Raw genomic sequence first — 17938 nt, 5'->3', positions numbered from 1 at the left:
TACCTGGCCACCGGCTAACACTGCGATCTCAGTCTCTCCATCAGTATCATCACCAGCACCTTGCCTAGATGACTCATTAGGCCAATCATTCTGTAGTTCTTGCACTCCAATACACTTCCTTTCTTGTGTATTGCCACTAACATGGATCTTCTCCATTTCTGAGGTGCCTTCCCTTCTCTCCCTGCTATATTATAGTCGGAGCATTTCCTGAATCATACATTTGCTGCAGTATTTGATCATCTCCCCCATGATCTTATCATTTCCAGGGCTCTTGTTCTTTAGTCATTTCACTGCTCTTTCTACTTCCTCCTTCGAAATACTGATCTCACTATTGATGCTTGGCAAGGATATTTCTTTCAGTTCTTTGATCAGTCTCTCTGAGACACTTGGGTCCAACTGTGCTTTGTACAGATCGCTGTAATATCTTGTCCATCACTGCACAACCTTCTCCTTGTTCATGAGCACTTCTTCGTTCTCATCTTTGATCGCCATCTGCTTTGGCTGCCACTTCCTATTAATACCCCCTAATCATCTTATCCACCTCCCTGGTCTTACATTCTCCGTAATACCTCTCTATATCTTCACACTGCTCCTCTAACCATTTTGTCTTATCCTTTTGGCTGTGTTCCTTACCTTGTTGCGTTTCACTCTACATTGCTGTTCCGCCCTCTCAGAAACATCCCTTCTGATCTTCATTGCTCTCTTCTCTTGGACCAACTTCAGAGTCTCCTGCGTAATCTACTTCTTATTGATCTTCTCTTATTCCAGAACCATCTGCTCAATTGCCTCTTCTATTGCTGTGGCTATCCCTTCCACTCTCTTCTCTAGATCTTTCTCTGTGGCTGCATTCCTAACTCTAGGGGCTCCGTGCCAGTCCCAAGTCTGGATAAAGGAAGAAGGTTGGCGTGATGAGCGTTGATGCACTGATTATGAAACAAATATATGAATGAAATCTGATGCCGGTGTGACTAACTGATAAAAGATGCCAGCTCGGATGTCGCCTGGATAAACAAGGTCCGCAATACCAGTCGAGTGACCAGGGTTGGGTCAAAAAGTTGGCTATGAAAGAAAATTACAACTCACACATATACTATCAGTTGGAACATGGAATGTCCGAACACTGTGGGCAACTGGAATGTTAGAGCTGGTTCAAAAGGAGATGGAGAGATACCAATGCAACAAAACGGACATGTGTTGGATGGCATCAGGAAAAATGCGCGGTTGCGAAGTCACTTGTTCAGGGAACGAAACAGAGCATGAGGCAGGAGTTGGATTCCTTCTTAGCAAAAGAGCCAGAGGAGCATTGTTAGGATACAAACCGGTGAGTGCAAGAATGATGGTAGCGAGATTCAAAGCAAAACCATTCACCATCTTGGTTGTTCAGGTGTATGCACCCATGTCAGACAGTACGGAGGCAAAGGTCAAGCTATTCTATAAAGACTTGACAAAGACACTGGAGGAGATACCAAAGAGATGTGTTGATCATTGGAAGACATTGGAACGTGAAGGTTGGAAGAGTCCTGGGAAGGTTTGGATACGGAGAAAGAAATGAACAAGTTGAAGAACAACTAGAGTTTGCTACGGAGCACGAGATGGTGATGTGCAACACGAGATTCCAAAAAAGGACTGTAGGAAGTGGACGTGGCGATTGAACGACAGGAAGTCCAAGAACACGATAGATAGGATCTCGATAAGAAGATGGGTAACATCAGTAGAGTGGTGCCGAACTTTCCAAGGAGCAGATATGGACTCGGACCGCAGTCTAGTGACTGCAAACATCAAGATGAAACTCAAGAGAAAGTATAAAAGGTGCAGCTTAAGAAGAGAAGAGACGAGACGTGGCGAGGAAGACATAGGGAATGCGTACAGAGCAGCACTCAAACAGAGGATTAGGAAGGTGGGCACAGAGAAAGGAAAGGTCATGCTGGAGTCTTACAACTGTGCAGGTAATAGATGCCTTGGGCAGGAGCGCTGAGCCCTGTTACAATCAGTGGGGCTGAAGTACCAAGGTCTGGGGCTCCTGTGAGTACCCTGAGGGAATTTAAGCCCTGTGGGGAGGAGGTGAGGAGCCGAGCTGACAGAAGTGTAACTGGAGAGCAGGACAACTAACCCTGCCCATAACGTCCCCCTCCCATCACTGTGGCACAGCTACAACCTGAGTGACCACTTGTGATTTCACAGTTTTCTGTCACAAAAGAGTCAGGGCGGGGGGGAAGGAATCTGTCCTTTATTGCAAGGGTGCACAGAGTGGGGCAAATTTCATAAGGTCAGTGCAGCAGGGTCGGCTGCTGGGTCTCAGGCTCATCCATCCCATTACAAATGTTGAAATCTGTGACTGTTTGAGGTCTGTGTATTCGCATTTCTAGACCAATGAAGAGTTTGTACATTCCACAGACTTAATTGCTTATATGTGCCAAAAGGGAATTTTACGTAAACATAACCAAAATTTTTGTCGGGTTTGGATTACGTTAGACAGGTTGTGGGGTGGGGTGGAGGCTGCTAATTGCAGGGATGACAAGCAAGTCCCACCACCCTGCACGAATGCCAAGCACTTACCCTGGAAGTTTGGAATTGGTCGGCTGCAGCTTTCAGCTGTTGGCATCTTACTTACACAGGGCCATTGAGCTCAGCGTACACGGTCCTCGTTATTTAACCAGTGAAACTGGTCCGCAGACAAACCCACCTGCTTAGCCTGCCAGGTCACAACACTTGGTTTTTCAGGGTAGGTGGAACTGTCAGTCCAGCTCAGGGACATTCTAGGTCACATCTACACAGCGGTGATTGGAGGGGCACCGCTGGAGAGGTGTGGTTACTCTGGCATGACCCCCATTTCTGTTGCCGTAGGAACACTCCCTCTGCAAACAGCAGCAGTGAGTTGATGGAAGCATTTTTCCATGGGTCTCACTGCATCTGTACCAGCATGGTTAGCTTGGCATGGCTACAGTGCGCGGCAATGGGGATTTTTCACACCCCCGAGGGCCATTGCTCATTCAGTGTGGGCCAGGCCTTCCTGGCCTCTGCTGTAGTCTGGTTTGGTCCTGACTAATGCTCTTTTCTTCCCTGGGCTGCACGTTTATTAGGGCAGGACACCAGCCCCGCTCTGAAGCTCCAGAGTATAAACTTCAATTTTGTCAAAAGTAAGGCCTGTATTCATGAAGTGGCTCCAGCGTTTTGACACAGCACACCCCAGTGTCTAACCATTAGGCACCTAAAAATCCCCAGGTTCACTCCCTGGGGTGCACACAGCCTGAGAGTCCCCAGGGCCTGATGAAATGCATCCTAGAATACTCAAGGAGCTGATACAGGAGGTGTCAGAACCTTTAGCTATCATCTTTGAAATGTCCTAGAAGTCAGGAGAGAATCCAGAAGATGGAAAAGGGCAAATATAGTGCCCATCTAGAAAAAAGGAAAAAATAACAACCCAGGAACTTACAGACCAGTCAGCTTAACTTCTGTGTCAGGAAAAGTAATGGAACAAGTAATTAAGGAATTCATCTGCAAACATTTGGAGGAACATAATGGGACAGGTAACAGCCAGCATGGATTTGTAAAGAACAAATCATGACAGACCAATCTGATAGCTTTTTCTGACAGGATAACAAGTCTTGTGGATAAGGGAGAAGTGGTGGATGTGGTATACCTAGACTTTAGTAAGGCATTTATACAGTCTTGCAGGATCTTCTCACCAATAAACTAGGCAAATACAACTTAGATGGGGTTACTACAAGGTGGGTGCATAACTGGCTGGATGAATGTTCTCCGAGAGTAGTTATTAATGGTTTGCAGTCATGCTGGAAGGGTGTAACGAGTGGGGTTCCTTTGGGACCAGATCAATATCTTCATCAATGATTTAGAGATTGGCATAGAGAGTGTGCTTGCTAAGTTTGCAGATGATACCAAGCTTGGGAGGGGTTCCAAGTGCTTTGGAGGATAGGGTCAAAATTCAAAATAATCTGGAGAAACTGGAGAAACGGTCTGAGGTAAACAGGATGAAGTTTAATAAGGACAAATGCAAAATGCTCCACTTAGGAAGGAACAATCAGCTTCACACATACAGAATGGGAAGTGACTGTCTAGGAAGGAGTACTGTGGAGAGGAATTTAAGGGTCATAGTGGACCACAAGGTAAATACGAGTCAACAGTGTGATGATGTTGCAAAAAACCAACCAACTAAACAAACAAACAAACATGATTCCGGGATGCACTAACAGGACTGTTGTGAGCGAGACACAAGAAGTCATTCTTCTGCTCTGCTCTGTGCTGATTAGGCTTCAGTTGGAGTATTGTGTCCAGTTCTGGGCAACTCATTTCAAGAAGGATGTGGAGAAATTGGAGAAGGTCCAGAGAAGAACAACAAGAATGATTAAAGGTCTAGAGAACATGAGCTACAAGGGAAGACTGAAAGAACTGGGCCTGTTTAGTTTAGAAAAGAGAAGACTGAAAGGGGACATGATAGTTTTCAAGTACCTCAAACAGGGTTACAAGGAGGAGGGAGAAAAATTGTTCTTGTCCTCTGAGGACAGGACAAGGAGCAATGGGCTTCAACTGCATCAAGGGAGGTTTAGGTTGGACATTAGGAAAAACTTCATAGCTGTCAGGGTGCTAAACACTGGAATAAATTGCCTAGGTAGGTTGTTGAATCTCCCTCGCTGGAGATATTCAAGAGCAGGTTAGACAGACATCCATCAGGGATGGTCTAGATGGCGCTTGGTCTTGCTGTAAGGGCAGGCGACTGGACTCGATGACCTCTCAAAGTCCCTTCCAATTCTAGTGTTCTATGATTCTATGAGAGAGGGGCCAAGGCTCCCTGTAATATGACTGGGGAGAGGACTGTCAGGAGCCACATAAGCTCACAGGTGGGAAAGTGCAGTAAAGGGAGTAGTGTCCAAACTCCCCAACCCCCATGGCATTAGGGGCTCACATCCTGGCTGCAGGCAGTGGTCCTTCTTCTGTCTTCTTATTTTGTCCATCCACGTGTGGCAACTGTCCCCCAGAGGTTGTTCTCAGTGGTGACAGACGGCAGAACAAGGAACAATGGTCTGAAGTTACAGAAGGAGAAGAGGAGGTTGGATATTAGGAAAAACTATTTCACCAGGAGGGTGGTGAAGCACTGGAACGTGTTACTGAAAGAGGTGGTGGATTCTCCATCCCTAGAAGTTTTTAAGTCCCAGCTTGACCAAGCCCTGGCTGGGATGATTTCGTTGGTGTTGATCCTGCTTTAGGTAGGGAGCTGGACTCAATGACCACCCGAGGTCTCTTCCAACCCTATGATTCTCCTCTCCTGAGGAAAGAAGCCCATTTTTGCCACCAATCTTCCCCCACATGTCCTAGACCTTTAATCATTTTGTTGCTGTTCTCTGGACTTTTTCCAGTTTGTTCGCCTTTCCTGAAATGTGGCACCCAGAGCTGGACACAATACTCCAATCAGTGTGAAGCAGAGTGGAAAAATTACCTTATGTCTTACTTACAGCATTCCTACTAATACATTCCAGAATAGCATTTGCTTTCTTTGCAATAGTGTTACTCATATTCATCTCATCTTCTGCTTGCGAAGAATTGTTCTCCACTCAAAAGAAAACAGGGGTCAAAAATAAAACAAATTATTTGGAATGGGAAATGTCATCACAGGGCCCTGTGCGAATTATAGCTTGGATTTCTCATGCCTGAATTGTTCTCAACAGGCCGGGTTCACCTTCGCGTCCCATGATAAAGGGCTAAGTTTTAGTCATGGGCATTTTTAGTAAAAGTCAGGGACAGGTCACAGGCAATGTACAAAATTCACAGCCTCGTGATCAACGACATCATGATCAATGAGCAAATTGTGGCTGTTCTGCAGAGTTCTGGGGGTGCCATTGGTGCAGGGGGGCGGAGGGGCCTCTGGGAAATCTGTCGGTGTTAGAGGGTGTGGCCCTCTTTGCTGCTGAGGGAAAGGGAGGGGGTCAGACACAGACTGCAGTAGCCTTGGAGGTCCCCGAAACCCATGGGATCTGTGACTTCCATGAGCACCATGACAGACTCGCAGCCTTACCCATGATGCACCATGCTCTTCCCCCAGGGTACCTCTACGCAGCGGCTAGGCAGGGGCATCCCAGAGGGCTGAGCCAGAAACATGCTCAGGGAAATGCACTAGGATAGCAGCACAGCATGCGAGAAGGGAGGTGGGGCCCCACAGGGGCCGTGATGCAGCAGAGAGCCTGGCCCGCAGGGGAGAATGGGGACACGAGGGAGGCCAGCCAAGTACAATGCCCATGAGGCAAGGGAAGAATATTTTCCAAGCAGAACACTTCAGGTTTGGGCATTCAGGTTTTTGACCAAAAACAATAAAACCCTGTTTCTGCCCCCCCACAGAAACAGACATTTGACACTTGGGACACAACAGAACTAAATCGCGCCCCTGAATTCTCCCTGAAACACAGTCCTGGGGGAAGTTCCAACTCGTCCTACAGCTGCTCAGTGTCTCTCTCCTGCGTGGGCTCTAGGCAGTGCTGCTCTGCATGGGTACCACTGTAATATGCAGAACAGTCTGGGCCATCATCACGAGCGGGACGGTCCCCGGGCCGCCTTCCTTGCTGTGCTTCCGCTGATGTGACACAAGCCCAGAGCTGTGCCGGAAGCACCTCCCACACTCGGGGCAGGGGTAGGGCTTCTCCCCGGTGTGGAGTCTCTGGTGGGACGTCAGCTGCGAGCTCACGGCGAAGCATTTCCCGCAGTCGGTACACACGTAGGGTTTCTCTCCCGTGTGGGTCCGTTGGTGGCGGATCAGCTGTGAGCTGCAACTGAAGGTTTTCGCACAGTCCAGGCACTTGTAGGGCTTCTGCTCCAGGTGGGATCTCTGGTGGACAATGAGGTTGGAGCTCCGGTTGAAGCCCCTCCCGCAGGCCGAGCACTGATGGGATTTCTCCCCGGTGTGGGTTCGCTGGTGTCTCAGGAGCCTGGCGCTGTTCTTGAAGCACTTCTTGCACCAGAGGCATTGGCAGGCTCTCTCCCCGGTGTGGGTTTTCTGGTGCCGGCTGAGGTGCGAGCTCTCGTTGAAACTTTTCCCGCACTGGCTGCATTTGTAAGGCCTTTCCCCCGTGTGAGTTCTCTGGTGCCGAATCAGGTCAGAGCTGTTCCTGAAACACTTCCCACACTCCAGGCACTTATAGGGCTTCTCAGCCGTGTGCACTCTCTTGTGGATAACCAGGGTCGAGCTCTGGCCAAAGCTCTTCTCGCACTCATCGCAGTGGTAGGGCCTCTCCCCCGTGTGCACCTTCTGATGCCGCAGGAGGTAGGAGCTCACGCTGTAGCTCTTGCCGCACTCGGGACACTTGTAGGGCAGGTCTCCCGTGTGGGTGCGCTGGTGCGCGGAGAGGTTGGAGCTGTGGTTGAAGCCCTTCCCACAGTCGGGGCACTTGTAAGGTCTCTCCCCCGTGTGCAGTCTCTGGTGGGTGGTGAGGTTGGAGCTCCGGCTGAAGCTCCTCCCACATTCACCGCACTGAAAGGGCCTCTCGCCCGTGTGGATTCTCTGGTGGTCAAGGAGGGCTGACCTCCAGCGGAAAGCCTTCCCACACTCACCGCACGTGTTCGGTCGCTCTCCAGCAGGGATCTCCTTGGGCACCGCTTCAGTCAGCTTTCTCCCCACCGGCTGCTCTCCCTTCTGCCTCTGGGACCTGCGCAGTAGGAAATCCTATTTCAGGTGTACCTAGTTTAGGACCACATTGTCATAGACTCCCAGAACGCTAGAATTGGAAGGGACATCGCGATCCCAGCAAGTCCAGCCCCCTGCCCACACGGCAGGGCCAAGCACCACTGAGACCAGGGGTCTGCAACCAAAATGGGGAGAAGAGCCACGTTTTCAAATCCCATTACAAAATCCATCCCTCAGGAGCCGCAACGCACGTGGATACCTGACAGTCCTCAATAAATAACCTCAAACCAGACTTCTGTCACCCCTGTTTTAAGCACAGCCACACACAAGGGTTTGTACCTGTTAGGACATTTGTTATGTTCACCCCTGGACCGGAGAGCAAATGAGGACACAGAAAATGCTGCACCCGGGGACAGGCTCGTAAGCAGGAAGGAGCTAAGTTCCCATCAACCCTCCACCCTCCAGTCTCCCCATTCCCAAGCTCTGCCCCACTTGGCCCACAAACCCAGTCCCCTTCTCCAGGTTTTACCAGCCCCAGCCCCAAAATCCACCCCCCATCCCCATATTCCCTCCCCTCTGCAAACCCCTCTCAGCCCCAACCTCCCACCCTGGGATTAACCCACCTCAGCCGACGAGTCCTCCAGCTACGCACTGACGCTGCTCCTCTGCAGCCTGCCTCCTTCTCAGGGGAGCTGCGCGGCTCCAGCAGAAGGAGATCTCCCCCCCCCGACAGCTCTCCTGCAGGCTTAGCGCTTCCCCCACCTGCAGTGCTCTCTGCCCTCACACCGCTGAAATAACGGAACTCAATTTAATTGGTTTAATGGCCAGACCCCTCCCGCCGCCCTGGAGGCCATTAAACCAATTACACTGAGTTCCATTATTGCAGCAGCGGTGGGGCAGGGAGCTGCAAGAGGCAGCAGCAGCAGGAGCACCAGATGCCTCAACGGAGTCCTTAAAGAGCCGCATGCAGCTCCAGAACCACAGGTTGCCGACCCCTGATCTAGAGCATCCCCAACAAGTGTCTTTCTAACCTGCTCTTCGATGTCTCCAGTGATGGAGATCCCACAACCTCCCCAAGCAATTTATCGCAGCATTTAACCACCCTGACAGCTAGGAACTTTTTCCTAATGTTCAACCTAAACCTGTATCTGATGCTGAAATCAGACTGTAGAAAAGGCGGACGAGTTGTGGTTAAAACCAACTTGATGTCTGATGTCTCTCTGTGCTAATGAAAGCCCCTCGTTGTGCAAGTGAGGACTGTAGACAAAACCTTCACCAGGTGTTCTACGGAAGGGACCAGGACAGACCTACACTGCTGCGTAACCTCATTAAAAGGTCAGGAGTGGGCACACTGACAGCCCTGAAGGAGGAAGCCGGCAGTCATCAGTGATGCGTGCTGCTTTGGGGGGGACTTTACAGCAGCCTCCAACTTCCTGAATGGAGGTTCTAAAGGAGACAAAAGGAGGCTGTTCTCAGTAGGGACAGATGGCGGAACGAGGAGCAATGGTGTGAAGTTACAGTGGCAGGGGGTGTAAGCTGGATATTAGAAAAAACTATTTCACTAGGAGGGTGAAATGGTCTGTCCTGGGCCTTTCCTAGAACATCTGGTGAAGGTCTTGCATACATTCCTTGCTTGCCAGGAGGGTGGTGAAGCACCAGAATGCAGTACCTAGAGAGGTGGTGGAATCTCCATCCCTAGAGGTTTTTAAGTCCCAGCTTGACAAAGCCCTGGCTGGGATGATTTAGTTAGGCTTGGTCCTGCTTTGGGACAGGCGGTCAGACTCTATGACCTCCTGAGATCCCTTCCAGCTCCAGTATCAGAGGGGTAGCTGTGTTAGTCTGCATCCACAAGAACAGTGAGAAGTCCTGTGGCACCTTATAGACTAACAGGTCTGGTTGTTGTCCCAGCCCTGGGATTCTAAGACTATAATTAGAATCAGCAGGATGGCACAATCCACGAGAGATGATAGGAACAACTTAAGGAAACATTAAGAAACTTGAGAAAAGCAGCAGCGCTCCCAAAGGGATGCAAAATCCACTGATCCCAAGGCAAGAAAACAGTGCTAAGAAGGGAGCTGCTCTGCCTCAGAAGTTGGGTTTCTCTGCCTCTTCAATCAGGATCTCAGCCCGGGCTGAAGGAACCTGATCCTGATCCAGCCTCGTATTTCATTAGCTTGGCCAAGTGCTTGAAAGCCAGCAACAGACTGGGAACCAGAATGTTAACTGGTAAGACTCTGGTGTGTGTGCGCATGTGCTAACCGCTGCTCTGTGGTGTTCACAATGAACAAAGCATGTTGCGTTTTCCCCTGGAAAAAATCCCACGTGCTTAAAAGCATAACACCTGCGCAGGCTGCACCGGCCAGCCCCCGGCTCAGGGCTCGGGGAGACGTTCTCTTCCGGATGGCCGGACAGCACCATGTGTTGTTCCACTTCTTCAGCACTTTCCTGCTGCAGCTTCTCCTCCTCGTTCTCATTCACCATCTCCTGGCCTGCTAGGATGGAGAGAGACCAGACAGGAGCATAAGAATGGCCAGACTGGCTCAGACCAAAGGCCCGTCCAGCCCAGCGTCCTGTCTGCCGACCGAGGCCAATGTCAGATGCCCCAGAGGGAGTGAACCGAACAGGTAATCACAGACGTGATCCCTCTCCTGTCAGCCATCACCAGCCTCTGCCAGAGGCTCTCACAACCTCCTCTGGCTGTCGCTCCATGCCAGGGGAATGGGAACAAGAGCCGGGGAGGGGGGACAAACCAATGTAACCGATTGGAAGAGAACTGGATGGGAGCAGAAGTCGTGAGTGGTGAGGACCAACTCTCTCCCACGCCCCAGCTGAACGCCCAGAGAGTGGAGGTGACCGGTCAGGGCAGGTGAGGAGGAGACCAGATGGGAAGAGGCAGAAGAGATGGAGCTCATGGGGCTTTGAGGGGAACCTCCCAGTTCTGAGCTGGGAGCTCCCTTTTCTCAGCACCCTGGGCTCACAGCTCTCCTGCCTCCAGTCGGGAGGAGATGCTGGGTTTGGGCAGGGGAAATCCTGCTCGGGACAGAAAGCAAATGGGATCCCACCTACTCTATATGGCGAGGGGTTGTCAGGGAGGCTGGGCAGAGACAGGGACAGCAAGGGAAATATTCCCAGAGCCCGGAAAGGCCACCATCAGGCGTGGAGCTGCCACAAGTGAGTTTAAGGATCTGCACTGACTTGAAGGTGGATTTTTAAAGGCCCTTAGGAGCCTCCGGCTGCAGATGGGCTTCTAGTGGGATTTTCAGTAGCGCTGAAGCTGCTCGGGAGAGGTGCTACCTGCACACTTAGAGGTCCCAGCCCCCTCCAAAGCCGGGCACTTGGGGAGTGAGGCCGAGCCAGCTCACAAAACAGGGGTCCATCCCCAAGTCGGCAGAAGTGTCATAGGCCTCGAGGCTGATCCTGCCCTGGGAAGGAGGGGTGGGAGCAGAGGGTTTCTCCCTCTTGGGGGACTCGCTTACGGGAAGAGCAGCACCGGTGCTGCATCCCCGTGTCTCTGGTCTGTGAGAGAGGTGCAGGGGGACAGTCTCACACCCAGCACGGGGTGACAGAGGCAGGTCTGGCTGAGTGGCCAGTGAACACACCCGGACACAGGACAACCGAGATGATTCAAAGGCGCCCAGCCTGCAGTACCCGAGGGACAGGGATCCTTACCCAGCAAGGTCACAGCCTCCAAATTCTCCTGCATGATGTCCCTGCAGAGGGCTCTCCGAGCCAGGCCCAGCAGCGCCCTCTGCCCGGGGGAAATACACAGCCGCCTCCTCCAAGGGCACCAGCTGCTGAAACAAGGAGGGGCCATCTCACAGTGTGCCCTGTCGCCAGGGTCAGAGCTCCCACAAAGCCTGGCCTGCATTACACCCCCTGCCAGCTGCCTGGCCCTCACGTTAGCTCCCAGTCACCCTGTACACCCAGAGCGGCTGCCCGCTGTGCTGTCTGCAGCGCCCCGTTGCCACCAGCTGAGCAGCTGTTCAAACCTCCCCCTGTGGCTCTGCGCAGAGCAGGCAGAAATCTCAGCCTCGTTTTCAGGGTGTGTCTGGCTATTTGGTTCACCAGTTCTGCTAGCCCAGCCCTGCGAGGTGGCACATCAGGGCACTGCTCATTTTACCCTCAGGGTCTATGTAAACTCCTACCAGGCTCTTGGTGTAAGTTAGAGCAGCCTTCATCCTGCTCTAACATAATCTGGCTTCCTACAGGCCCGGAGAGACAGAGGAGCTGTCATGCAGTTCCTTCTGGTCATGCTCCTGACCCCCCGACCTGCCACACTTCCACAACAGCTGTCCCCTAATTATAGGAGCTGTACGTACTCCCCTTTCGCTAGATCTGCACAGAAACTAGATGCCTGGGGCTGGCCTGGGACCAGCCTGTGATGAAATGGGTGTGAGGATTTTATTCCCCTGGTTTGGTTGCACGTGTTTCCTCCTGGCCTGGAGTAACACCAGGTGTGTGCCTCAGTTTCCCTAGCTACTGCAACAGTGCATAGGGGTGAGGGGAGTGTCTGTGTGACGACCTCTTGCATATACTCAATGGCCCTCAAGGCTCTTTGTAACCTAGGCAACCAGGTGACCCTTTCCTTCCCCTGGAAAAGGTACTTATAACTGTGCCTTAAATACTGAGTCTGGTCTGGTCTGGAGAAGTGGGTCTGTCCCACCAAAGCTCATCACCTAATAAATCACCTTATTAGTCTTTAAAGTGCCGCTGGACTGCTTGTGTGTTTGGATCCTTACAGAGCTGCGTGCGGCTCCGGAGCCGCAGGTTGCAGACCCCTGGGTTAGGACGCGCTCGAGGCCAGCCCGAGGGCGGTTTCGGGAGTAAGCCAGCCATGGAGGGCACCCTTCTTTCTCTGGCCCCCAGGAAGAGCCAGCGGGAGCCCCGCAGCTGGAGCCCATCTGTGCCCTGCTGGGGGGCAGATAAGGGGCCCTTTCCGGCCCCGCAGAGCGGCCGGACGCTGCCCCCGGGGAGGGAGCTCTAGGGCCGTACGTCCCCGACCCACGTCGCCTTTGGCCTGGGGCTCTCCAGGGAGGACCCGCCTGGCCCGGCCTGGCCATCGGGCCGCCCTGGAAGTGGCTGGGCTGCGGGGGGGGGGTGGCGGCGGCGGCCCCTCTGCCCCGCTCTGTCGCTGCAACCCCCGCAGGTGGCGTCTCCCGCCGCTCGGCCCTTACCCCGCCCGCCGCCCCGGCCCGGTCACTTCGTCCCCCGCAGCCGGGGCGGGCGTCAGCCCAGGGCAGGAGACGATGGGACGGAGCAGCAGCTCTAGCCCCGCCCCGGTTTCCCCCCTCACCTAGCGGCGGCGGTGGCGGCTCCGGCGGGGCGGGGCGAGGCGGGCGGAGCTCCGGGCTGTCCCCGGCCGGCCGGGCGGGCGGGGGGCGCTGGGACTCGGCCCGGAGGAGGCGCAGGGGCAGAGCCGGGAGGGGCGGAGTTAACCCCTCAGCTCCCGGCAGCTGCACCCGGGGCCGGGGAGGGGCGGGACGGGTCAGGCCCAGCAGGCGGCGAGCGCCCGGCGAGGCCCCGGGGCGCGGGGCGAAGCCGAGGGAGGAGCGGGGCGGAGCCAGGGGCTCGGGCGGGGCCGGCAGCTCCCTGTGTGCGGCTGCGCCCGGCTGCGAGCGCGGCCGGTGTCGCAGCAGGAGCTGCCGCGCGGCCCGGGCCGGGGAAGGGGGTTCGGCCCGGCTGCCCCCGGCGCGGGGCGCTCCCAGGCGGCAGGGGAGGGCGGGGGCTTCTTGCCGGCTCACAGCCCTGCGTGGCCGCAGTCTGGGCGGGCGAGTCGCGCTGGCTGCAGCCGGGGGGAGCCTGGCCACGGGGAGCTGCGGCTGTCCGAAGCGGGCCCCACGGGGCCGCCGAAGCTCCGCCCACCCGGAGCCTGTCTGCCGAGAGTGGCCAATGCCAGCTGCCCCCGGGGCAGCGAGCAGCTCAGGGAGTCCCCGAAGCGACCCACCCCCCGCCTCGGGCAGCAGCCCGGCCCAGCCTGGCTAACAAGCACCCCTGGAGCTAACCTCCGCCTGTGCGCCCAGTCCTTGGAGGAGCCCTGCTAAAGCCCCGGGCTTCACAGCCTCCTCTGGCCAGGAGTCCCGCAGGGCAACTGCGCCCTGGGAAGGAAAACTCCTCTTGTTACTTGTAAACCCGCCGCCCATTCATTTTGTTTGGTGACCGCTAGTGGTTGTGCTATGGGACAAAGGAAGTAACTTTTCCTCCATCACTTTCTCCGCACCAGTCATGATTTTATTGACCTCTGTCAGACTCCTCCTTAGTCGCCTCTTTTCTGAGCTGAAAAGTCCTAGTCTCTTTAATCTCTCTTCACACCTAGCAGTAGTAGCATCCTTCAGTCTATGTAGACTATGGATCGCGCCCTTCGTAGTTCCATTTGGAATCATCATTTGCAGCGTCGACTGTGACTGTGAAGGCCCACACGAGAGCGACAGTCCTTGCTGCATCTGTTGCTTGTGTCCTGGGTGTCTGGCAGGTCCTTACTGTGCTTTCTGTGGGCTCGCTTCTCCTCTGCAAGCTGTCTGATCCTCATCTCACCCTTCTGAAGGCCCTTGTGTAGTTCCTGCCTCTATCTCCTGCGATCGTCTGCCAGCTCCTCCCAGCTGTGCGGCTCGATGTCTACCTCCCTGAGGTCTCTCTTGCAAACATCTCTGTAGTGCAAATGGGGGCATCCGGGAGGTCTTTTGCCAGAGGCTAGCTCGCCATACAGGATGTCTTTTGGGATCCTTCCATCATTCATCCTGTGGAAGTGGCCAACCAGCGGAGCTGCCGCTGCCTGAGGAGGGTGTGCATGGTTGGGATTCCAGCTTGCTCAAGGACGGCGGTGTTGGACACTCTTCCTTCCATGATATTCCAAGGATGCGCCTGAGGCAGCGCAAGTGGAAGATGTTCAGCCTCTTTTCCTGGCGGGCGTACAGGGTCCAAGACTTGCTGCCATAAAGGAGGGTGCTGAGGATGAAGGCTCTGTAGACTTGCATTTTGGTGTGCATGTACAACTTGATGTTATTCCACACTCTCTTGCTGAGTCTGGACAGAGTTGTGGCTGCTTTTCCGATCCTCCTATTTAGCTCAGTCTCCAATGACAGGGTGTCAGTGATGGGGGACCCGAAGTAAACGAACTCGTGGACAACCTCTAATGAATAGTTGTCAGTGCTGATTGATGGATGTTCAGCAACGTCCTGAGCAAGTACATTTGTCTTCTTCAGGCTGATGGAAAGCCTGAAGTCCTTGCACGCTTTGGAGAACTGATCCAGCAGTTTCTGAAGCTGGTCTTCTGTGTGTGACACGACAGCAGCGTCATCTGCGAACAGCATATCTCTGATGAGGACTTCCCGCACCTTACATTTAGCTTTCAGCCTTGCAAGATTAAACAGTTTCCCATCAGATCTTGTGTGCAAAAAGATGCCCTCTGTTGAAGATCCAAAGGCATGCTTCAGGAGGAGCGTGAAGAAGATCCCGAACAATGTCGGAGCAAGGACACATCCTTGTTTGACGCTGCTCCTGATGCTGAAAATGTCCAATAATGACACACCTGACACATTCCAAACCCCTGATCATTTTAGTTGCCCTTCTCTGAACCTTTTCTAATGCCAATACGTCTTTCTTGAGATGAGGCGAACACATCTGTATGCAGTGTTCAGGATGTGGGAGTGCCATGGCTTTATCTCAAATATTCTTCCAACACCATCTCAGAATTTGGCTAACTCTGTCTAGGGTGCTGAAAGTAATTGCCATGTTTGGTGCATGCTCAATAAAACCCAGGATTTGGGGGTGGAAGGCCTCTTGTGCCTACTGCTCATTTGTCAGATGGAGGAGTTGCATCCCCAGTGATTGAGGTCCTGAAACCACCTGGACAACAGAGAATTATTACTGTGGCTTTGTGTTTAGAAAATCCCAGATAAGGCAGTGAGATATGGATGCAGTGGTCTCACCTAAGCTGCAGGCCTGTAGTTTGTTTGTTACTTTCTTGCTGTGAGTGAGAGGAATGGGTGGGTGTGAGTTTCAGAAAGACTCTGCATGAAAATCGGGCTCTGTCTTGGTGAGACAGGGCCACTAGGAGATTCTCTGTATCTTTCTTTGTTGTTCTGTATGTGATCTAGCATCTGCAATCACACAGGAGACTTAGTAATGTGCTTATGAAGGGATGGGGCTGTAGCAGTTTGACTCACCTCTGAATAAGTGCTTAATGTGCAAAATTGGTACCTTCATGCATTGAGAACAGCTGTTCACTGTCAAAACAGTCCTAATAGCACTATTCATTTCTAACTTTCCCCCCCCTTACACTATGTTCTATGTAGTACTCAGATTTTTGCAGTCAGTTCTTAGAGTTGGGTTGGGATATCTAATTCAACCTACTTTCATGCCCCAGGATCCTATTCCTCAGAACAGGCTCACCCACTACTGCAGTAGGTACCTGCTCTCAGAGCTTAAAATAATTCTATAGAACCACTTTTTCATGTAGTGCTGCCTACCAAAGCTGTGTTAATTAAAATAAAACTACAATAGCATCAGGCTGAGAGAGGGATAGCTTGGTGGTTTGTGTGTTAGCCTGTTAACCCAAGAGTTGTGAGCTCAATCCTTGAGAGGGTCATTTAAGGATCTAGGGCCAATACATTTAACTTGAAAAAAGCCAGGGGGCAGGGATGGTGCTTGTTTCTGCCAAGCAGGCAGGGGACTGGGCTAGATAACCTACCAAGGTTCCTTCCAGCTGTATAAGACGTGTACCCTCATACATTTTTTTTATTCGCCTTAGCTTCTGTGAACTCCTACATCTAAACAAACATTTCCACAACACACCCACTTTTCTTCAGCTGAATTGATTGCTCATAAATTTCACCCCTGCCTGCCAGCCCCTTGGAGCTGAGATACGACATTTGAACTTCTTCCCGGTTCCTACAGGCTCCTCCCTCCCCACTTGGCACAGCAGGGAAGGAGGGCAGGCTCCCCACTAGCCTGTTCAGGCTGGGAAGTAGCATTTCAGCTGCCTCCTGTTCCAAAGGGGGCCCTGTGGGGTCGGCATTCACTCTGCAAAGAGCCACTGGGGGCGGAAATTGACCAAACCCGTGCAGGCTGGGACTCAGGCAGCCTTGATGTTTGAGCTCCAGCTAGCACAGGGACATGGATTCCCCCCGCCCGCCATGGATGCTCTGTAAAGCAGCACTGTGAGAGGAAATTGATGGGATCTGAGTGCACTGGGACAGTAACAGAGAGGGAGCCATGCTAGTCTATATACTATGAAAACAAAAAAGCAATCCGGTAGCACTTTAAAGACTAGCTAATAAATTATTTTGTTCATCTTTAAAGTGCTACTGGGCTGCTTTTTTGTTTTGCCCTGGCACAGATCTCTTGGCACACCAGCGTGGGGCGGCACACCCCTTGAAAACCGCTGAATGAGATGGTCAAACATTGTCTGAGTTACCGATTATTAGCACTTGCATTACGTGCTTCCGCTGCCATCAGTCTGCTCTTCCCCATTTTGATACACGAATCTTCTACCCAGGCCGATCCTCAACTACAACCTTCAGATCTGACAATTAAGGTTCTCCTCTCTTGAATCCAGGCTCATTCAATCACAAACCAGTTTCTAACTGATGCCAGGAAATATTGCTAAGTGCTGCCAGCCTGACAATGATCGAGTTGAAAAGGCTTCTCCATGGGACCCACTTTTGCACAAGGAAACAGTTAGATGAGGGTTGCCAGATGCCCAGAACAACATGGCTGGAGAAGGGGCAAGGGGCTGTTTTCCTACAGACCTCTGCAGAGCTCACACCAGGGCTGCTGTGGCAGCGTGTTCTCATCAGTGCCAAGAAGCAGGGCTGTCCCAAGTGCAGCGGGGTGGGGCTGTGCTGGGCCCTGACTCCACATAATCCCACAGGTCCAGTCCATGGGATGGTGGGTCAGCCACCATGGGGCCTGGGGTGGCTGCCCCAACTGTCCTACAGAGGAAAGGCTCTGTTGTGTCCATCACTCTTCAGATGCTCCCCATCCTGGAGAGCTGCAGGTCAGTAGCTAACTCAGTTTGGTGTAGGTAGATGAATTGCTGGGGCTGTTGTCATGGAGTTGTGAGCTGCTCAGGTGAAGGACCTGCTGGGCTGGGACATCAGCCTTGGCAATGCACAGGGTGCAGACGGTGCTTTGCTTGGGTTGGGTCCCACAGTGGATGTGGCCTGACGTTACTCAATTAGGGCCAATTGCAAAGAACGGGGCGAACAATCCCCAAAGTTGGGGGACACTCCAATGCTTGGCTTTACCCAGCCAGCCCAAAACAGCTTCTGTAATACCTCCTAGTCACCCACAGGCCAACATCATTCCTGGAGA

At 52.9% G+C, this 17938-nt stretch overlaps 1 protein-coding gene across 1 annotated transcript in view; it reads right to left on the bottom strand.

Moving 5' to 3' along the window:
* The window catches only part of LOC142024653 (uncharacterized), a 33394-nt gene extending 20250 nt beyond the window's left edge, over positions 1-13144 (bottom strand). Inside the window, exons 1-4 of the mRNA XM_075016805.1 lie at positions 12921-13144; positions 11297-11418; positions 9969-10119; positions 6482-7649 (exon numbers count right to left, since the gene is read on the bottom strand). Coding sequence (XP_074872906.1) covers positions 6482-7649; positions 9969-10119; positions 11297-11330 — 1353 coding nt within the window. The 5' untranslated portion in view covers positions 11331-11418; positions 12921-13144. The remainder of the gene's footprint in view (positions 1-6481; positions 7650-9968; positions 10120-11296; positions 11419-12920) is intronic.
* Between the last annotated feature and the right edge of the window lie 4794 nt (positions 13145-17938).

Source organism: Carettochelys insculpta, chromosome 22 (assembly GCF_033958435.1).
Source record: "Carettochelys insculpta isolate YL-2023 chromosome 22, ASM3395843v1, whole genome shotgun sequence".
NCBI lineage: Eukaryota > Metazoa > Chordata > Testudines > Carettochelyidae > Carettochelys > Carettochelys insculpta.
The sequence above is the reverse complement of the archived record's forward strand: the minus strand, read 5'-3'. Positions and strand labels throughout refer to the sequence as shown.